General features: G+C 38.6%; 2 protein-coding genes across 2 annotated transcripts; both read right to left on the bottom strand.

The window, feature by feature from the left end:
• Positions 1–381: 381 nt before the first annotated feature.
• Positions 382–1,320, bottom strand: LOC128491629 (olfactory receptor 11L1-like). The gene has a single exon (XM_053463946.1). It carries the CDS (start codon positions 1,318–1,320, stop codon positions 382–384), a length of 939 nt encoding a protein of 312 aa, XP_053319921.1.
• Positions 1,321–6,169: 4,849 nt separating this feature from the next.
• LOC128490821 (olfactory receptor 11L1-like) lies at positions 6,170–7,099 on the bottom strand. The gene has a single exon (XM_053462908.1). It carries the CDS (start codon positions 7,097–7,099, stop codon positions 6,170–6,172), a length of 930 nt encoding a protein of 309 aa, XP_053318883.1.
• Positions 7,100–7,500: the final 401 nt, after the last annotated feature.

Below are 7,500 nucleotides of genomic sequence, written 5' to 3'. Positions count from 1 at the left end.
TGCCAGTTACAGACGAGGACATGTGATGTTCAAGTCCACACCACTTACTCACAAAATGATAAGACAAAAAGAAATAGGAATGGTAATGCGTCATTTCACAGACTAATAGAAGGAGTGGTTGGTACCTAAACTGCAAATAGATTTATATTTTTAGATCCAAGGTAATAACTGAAATATTGTCCAAATTTCTACTTCTCTAAGATTATATAACTTAGAGTATCGCATATAAAAATATTATGGCTTTAAAGAAAGTAAAAAAAAATGGATGGGCACAACTTCACATCAAGTAATTATACTTCTAAAGAACTTAAAATATTTAAATGTGTATTAGTATATAGAAAACCTGTAACTTACAGGTATTTTACAATTACAATTACAATTTTAATAGTTAAAATTAATTTTATTGGTTACTTTTGCAATTGCACCTTTGATATCTTTGTTCCTCAAGCTGTATATGATAGGATTAAGCAATGGGGTCACCACAGTATACAAAAGAGACAGAGCTTTGTTTGTCACCATTGATGATCTTTCATGTGGTAACAAATAAATGCCAATTAAGGTCCCATAATATATGGAAACTACAGTCAGATGGGAGCTACAAGTGGAGAACGTTTTCTGCCTCCCTGTAATTGTTGGGATTTTTAGGATTGTAATGATAATGTAGACATATGATACTATGATGACTATTACAGGTAAACCGAGTACAGGGACAGACATTAAGAAACTTTCCATTTGTACCACAGATGTATCTGTGCATGAAAGCTCTAAAAGAGGGGCAAAATCACAGAAGAAATGGTTGATAACATGTGGTCCACAGAACTGTAAGGTACACATGGTCAAAGCTATGATTAGAATCATTACAAAGGTAAATGACCAAGACAGAACGACTAACTTGGTACAAAGGGCAAAGTCCATGATAGACGTGTATCTCAGTGGGCTACAGATGGCCAAATACCGGTCATAGGACATCACTGTTAGAAGTAGACACTCTGCCATTTCTGAACCCGCAAAGAAACAAAATTGAGTAATGCAGCCCATCAATGATATTGAGATGCCTTCATTGAGTATGACATAGAGCATGTTAGGTACAATGGTTGTGATCAACAAGATATCTAAGAAAGACAGCTGTGTTAAGAAGATGTACATGGGACAGTGGAGCTTCTTGCATGTTGACACCAAGGTAATGATGTAGACGTTTCCAGATATCGCCAACCAATAAGCTACAAAGATTCCAATGAAAAGTACATCTTTCAGGCTGTGAAGGTTTTCGAATCCCAATAGAAAGATCTTTGTAATCATTGTATAGTTTTCTTCCTTCATTTTCTAGTAATAGAAGACACATTGGAGACTGGTTAACTTTGGTCAGTGATGTAGAAAACGTACTTTAGAAATGTTCACAGATGTTACTATAGAAGTTACTAAATATGAAGGTGAAGTTTTAATAAGCACCTACCCATTGATGTCCTTCTACACTGGGCATGCAAACACATTTGCGTGATCACCAATACAATATATAATAGGTTTTGACCAGAGGAACAAAAGACATTTTTAAATCACTGAGATCATATTCCCAGTCCCAGAGCACACACATGGTCGACACAGGAAATCCTTATAAACTTGAGGGTGACACAACAAATGATCATCCAGGTTTATTAGAGAAACTGCTTCAAGATATGAGAAGTTTACTTTTTCAGTAGATTTCAAATGAGATGCTTCAAAATTACGAAGAACAAGGGGGGTGCCCTGTGCGAAAAACCTGAGCCATGGTAGATGATTGGGCTCCAGAGATTCTACTGGTCTTCCATACATTCTAAAGCCTCTTTGAAACCATTGTTAAAGGGTTCACTAGGTATCAGACTAAAATAATATAGTGAAGGGCAGACCTCACCGTTTCCCTACGGTACATTTGGAAACATTATAATTTTCCTGTAAGCTTTAAGTATAAATAGCAGAGAAGTACCGCTCAGTCCATCTAGCCCGCAGATGTAGAGATTCAGACCTTAATCAGTACTTGGTCTTGTCTTAGATTGAGCAGACCATTGGCCATGTATCACCAAACCCTGGTTTAGAAGACCAGTGCCCTATCCATAAGGCCACTAGAGCCAAATACAGACAATAAAATGGTATGAAAAAAGTTATTTTATTAAATATCCATAGCCAATTCATTTATTAAAGAATAATAACCATTCGAGAGCGGCTGGTGCCAGGAGTAATAATGACGCAGATGTCAAAGAGTTGATATTCTTATAATAAGAACAGAGGACATTATTTAGGACATTATTATTCCTTCTTTTTTTCAACATACAACTGAACTAAATTTATGAGTTATGATTTTAGCATTTATTATTTTATTAAATATATATTATTATTATTATTATTATTATTATATACCACTGCACTTGTTTCTGTTAAATAACAAGAAGCAACATGTCAACACCACTTTTAAAGTTAACAAGAAACTCATTTAGTCAATTTTGTAACTTATTTTATTTTTATAATATTTGTATTTTAGATTTATTTTTAGGATAAATATTGGAATTCATTACTGCTACATTACTCATGTTGTACCATGGTTTAGTGAACTCATGAATTTATCTCTAACTTTTGTCCATCTGCTTTTCTCTTTCTTTACTAAGAGTTGTATGTACTGAGTGAGCAAAATGCGTTGAGCGTTGTTATTTCACTAATTTACCTACAAGCGAAGAAATTAAGTGTTACTTACAAGAGGAATACCCAAGATGATCACTAGATTCCGACGAGATCAGCCCTCCAGTTTCTTTTCCCGTTCAGTAATACCTCTTGGTCTTCACACATGGATTTCCACTTCATACAGAAAAGGGCAGTCAGTTCTTAGCCTTTCAAATACGGTCACTCATACCCCCTTTCCAAACACTTTAGCTGAAGACTAAACATGAAATACGCAAGATATAAATACCTTCCCCTTCAAAGAAAAGCTCGATTATTTTGGTCAATTAATGTAATGAGGCTTTAGGGATCTAAGGGAGGTTGAGATTCATTTGATCGTAATTATCACACGATTTCCATGCTTTGGGAACTTGTAAGAGTGGATTGAAGAATCAAGTCATCAATCTCATTAAAAAAAAAAAGTTGTATAGATAGATTCTTTTTGAAACTTTTTTGAATTATATTTTTTTTATAAATGACACTACGATAACACAAATGGTGAGCCTAAAATCCTTAAATAAATGACCCATTCAATATATTTTGGGCCCAAATATGGAGGCATGTGTCTGGGCCCCCCATCAGCAAAGCAATACTCTCCGGTGTCTTTACCCCTGGGCGCTCCATACCCATAACTCTCTATGTCTGGGTGGGGTCTCTTTTCACTTTGACAATTAATTAAGGGTCTACAATATTGGTATACAATCTTCCACTCCAATGCTTTTCTTGCCCCCTTGTGTCCATGCCTTTTACATCCCACAGGGCCCATGCTCATCTGCCTCCCATTTTCTTCAGTGTCCATGTTTCTCATCCTCTTCCTCCCTTTAATGACAACTTCCTTCCCCACCTCAGTGCCCATACCCTGTGCCTCTTGTCCTCCCTTCAAAGACCGTCTCCATCCCCATGTTGGTGTCATTACTGTTCTGCCACTCTATACCTTTCTGTGTTAATTTTCATCCCTACAGCAGTGTCCATACCCATCTGCCCTCCTTCCCCCACCCCCCATGTTAATACCCCCGTGCCTTCCTCCTTCTCCTTAGTGACAGTACCCCTGTTGCTTCCTCCCTCACCAAAGTCCATACACATCTGTCTCCTCCTCAGTGTCCATATTCCTCCATATGCTTTCAAATATTGTCTAAACACATCTGCCTCTTCCTCTCTTCTGTGTCCACCTTCCTCCCTACCTCAGTGTCCATACCCATCTATCTCCTCTCTCCTTAGGGCCCATATTTTCCTTGCCAATATCACCATGTCCCCATCACTCCACTGTGTGCATACCTCTCTGTAGCTACCTTTCCTGATTCTTAAAGCAGGATGTATAGTGCAGGGTCCAGCCTTGGGAAGGGCAGTCTAATTCATGTTTGGGCTCCTATTAAAATATATTCCAAAAGTAGTATTCAGTCGATCTTTCATGTTGGACAACAATCTCTGCAAGTATTTTGCACAAACAAAAACACTGTTTGATCCGAAGAGTCCCTGTGCCTCGATAGATAAAGCACTAGCCTTCCAAGCAGGGATCTTGGAAATCATGATATGGATTGAAAATCAGCATGATCAACATACCTCAAGATATCCTTCCAAAACATAAGCCAATTCAGGCAGCAATCAATTCCACTCAGCTCCACCACACTAGATCCATGCTTGATAGCAATGGGTTCATTTGTTTGAATGGGAATCACAAAGTAGTTTTCAACCACCAAAACCCTACTTTCTGGTCTCTTAAGCCAATGATTGTGGGCTCGAGTCCTATGGGTCATGAAATTAGTGATTAATGTCCTATATAATCCTCCCCTCCCCTAAGCAAAATCACAACATGGAAGGAACTGAAAAGCACCTAAGACATCCTCCCAACATGTTCAGGCCATTCTGCTGATCAGCACCACACAGATCTCAGGCCCGGAAACAACCTTTAAGCAAAGGGGGCCTATGCATTTGAATTGGAATCTCTAAGTTTTTTGTATGGCTACTTTTAAAGAGAAGCAACCTGCCAAGGAATTTGTGTGTCAAGCTGGAGTCCTGTCTTGTATAAGGCAAAACGAGGCCATGTGCTCAGGAACCCTGGCAAGTGTAAGCTGTGTGTGTGTGTGTTAATATGGGTGTATGTTACATTACATGGTATTAGAGTGTGTTAGTGTATTGTGTTAGGTCAGTGTGTGGGTTAGTATTTAGTGTAAATGTATGGTGTTAGAATGTGTGAGAGTGTGTGTTAGCTTATGGTGAGTGCTAGAGCAACCAAGCACATCAATCTGTGGGGGGGGGGGGGTGATATTTTACTGGGAAAAGAAAAATGTCAGTGCAGTAAGCTAGTCCCAGGGTCAAATAATACAAATGTATAAGATGAGGCCTACCTCCTACAGTGTGAGCATGCTGCAAAAACAGTGTGTTGGCTGTACAATCTATACAAAACAGTAGGTTCTCACCCTATTGAGAGTGTGCCTTGACGTGGCGGGTGAGCTTAATTATGCTTTGGCCAAAACCTCTCATTTCTATTATGTTTAAATATTTCTTGCCAACTTTATTGGTGATATTTTACTGCCCATCTTCCAGTTGTTCAGGACAGAGGGACACATGAGTACTCCTGTGGGCTCTGCATGATACAAGTGGCACCCCTTTAATAATAGAAGAGAGGCCAGAGGTATGCAAGTACGGTTAAAAGTCGTTTAGTAAAGGTATACAGGCCCTGAAGTATATTTCTTCTGCTTTTATTTTTAGCATAAACCATAAACCAATTTCTGTGCCCACATTCTCATTCTCGTTCGCTCTCTCACAGTCTGTAAATGATGCTCTACCTTCTCTGCCGTTCACTTCTGCTTCTGTCAACCACCTTTTTGTATCTTTTATCTTCTTCCTTCTCTTCTCTCTTCTATAATCCATCTGCTATCTTTAATCTTCTATCTTTGTCCACATCTCCACAGACATAACCCAGCGGGAACTTCCGATGAGGTCCTCCCCTCACTATGCTCCAATCTACTCACACTGACGATCACATTAACACACATATACACAGAAACCCACATATACCCAGACCCTCACATTAACACACACCCATACACACACTTCAATACACCTTGACACTCACACTAATACAAATAAGCACACATATGCACATATATGCCTAGAAGCTCACACTAACAGACACACACATATACCTATACACTCACCATAACACACACAGACACACACACTAACACACCCAGCTACACTCATTAATTAACATACCCAGACACACAAACTAACCTACCTCGTCACACACTAACATGCCTAGATATGCACACACTAACATACAAACATGACACATGACACATCTTTCTAACACTGGTGTATCCTCAGCCTGTGTGCAAGCTACTGAGCTACTACAGTGGGGTCATGTACCACAATGGACTCAGATTTACCTAATTCACCTAATTAATTTACAGGAGTTCAAAAGGGTCATGTGACGTATGCTCTATAGCAAACATGGTAGAACTGGATGCCATAGTCAAGAGAGTCAATTCATTTTATTGGTTATTTTTAAAATTGCAACTTTGATATCTTTGTTCCGCAAGCTGTATATGATAGGATTAAGCAATGGGGTCACCACGGTGTACATAAGAGACAGAGCTTTGTTTGTCGCCATTGATGATTTTTCATGGGGTAGCAAATAAATGCCAATTAAGGTCCCATAATATATGGAAACCACAGAGAGATGGGAGCTACAGGTGGAGAACGTTTTCTGCCTCCCTGTAATTGTTGGGATTTTTAGGATTGTAATGATAATGTAGACATATGATATTATAATGACTGTTACAGGTAAGCCAAGTACAGGTACAGACATAAAAAAAACTTCCATTTGTACCACAGATGTATCTGTACATGATAGTTCTAAAAGAGGGGCAAAATCACAGAAGAAATGGTTGATAACATGTGGTCCACAGAACTGTAAGGTACACATGGTCAAAGCTATGATTAGAATCATTACAAAGGTAAATGACCAAGACAGAACGACTAACTTGGTACAAAGTGCAAAGTCCATGATAGACGTGTATCTCAGTGGGCTACAGATGGCCAAATACCGGTCATAGGACATCACTGTTAGAAGTAGACACTCTGCCATTTCTGAACCCGCAAAGAAACAAAATTGAGTAATGCAGCCCACGAATGATATTGAGATGCCTTTATTCAATATTATGTGAAGCATGTTGGGGACAATGATTGTGATCAACAAGATGTCTAAGAAAGACAGCTGTGTTAAGAAGATGTACATGGGACGGTGAAGCTTCTTGCATGTTGACACCAAGGTAATGATGAAGACGTTCCCAGATACGGCCAAACAATAAACTAGAAAGATTCCAATGAGAAATAAATACTTCAAGCTGTGAAGGTTTTCAAATCCCAAGAGAAAGATCTTCGTAATCATTGTATAGTTATCTTTCTTCATTTTCTGGTGATAGAAGACACATGGGAGAACGGTTATTATGGTCAATGATGTAGAGAAGGTACTTTACAAATGTTCACAGAACTACCACAGATGTTACTAACTATGAGGGTAAATGTTGATTAAGCACCTACCCATCAATAGTATTGAAATACGTTCAATTAGTATGATGTGGAGCATGTTGGGGACAATGGTTGTGATCAAGAAGATGTCTAAAAAAGACGGATGTGTTAAGAAGCTGTACATGGGACGGTGAAGCTTCTTAGATGCTGACACCAAGATAGCGATAAAGAAGTTTCCAGATATCTCCAAACAATAAACAAGAAAGATTCAAACGAAAAGCCGTGAAGGTTTACAAATCCCAATAGAAGTATATTGGTAACAACTATATAGTTTTGATCATT

Source organism: Spea bombifrons, chromosome 4 (assembly GCF_027358695.1).
Source record: "Spea bombifrons isolate aSpeBom1 chromosome 4, aSpeBom1.2.pri, whole genome shotgun sequence".
NCBI classification, from domain to species: Eukaryota; Metazoa; Chordata; class Amphibia; order Anura; family Pelobatidae; genus Spea; species Spea bombifrons.
Note: the sequence above shows the minus strand (reverse complement) of the source record. Positions and strands in the feature narration are given on the sequence as shown.

Bases quoted from the DNA above. Each gene is read 5' to 3' on its own strand.
- LOC128491629 (XM_053463946.1), bottom strand. From the start codon at position 1,320: ATGAAGGAAGAAAACTATACAATGATTACAAAGATCTTTCTATTGGGA.
- LOC128490821 (XM_053462908.1), bottom strand. From the start codon at position 7,099: ATGAAGAAAGATAACTATACAATGATTACGAAGATCTTTCTCTTGGGA.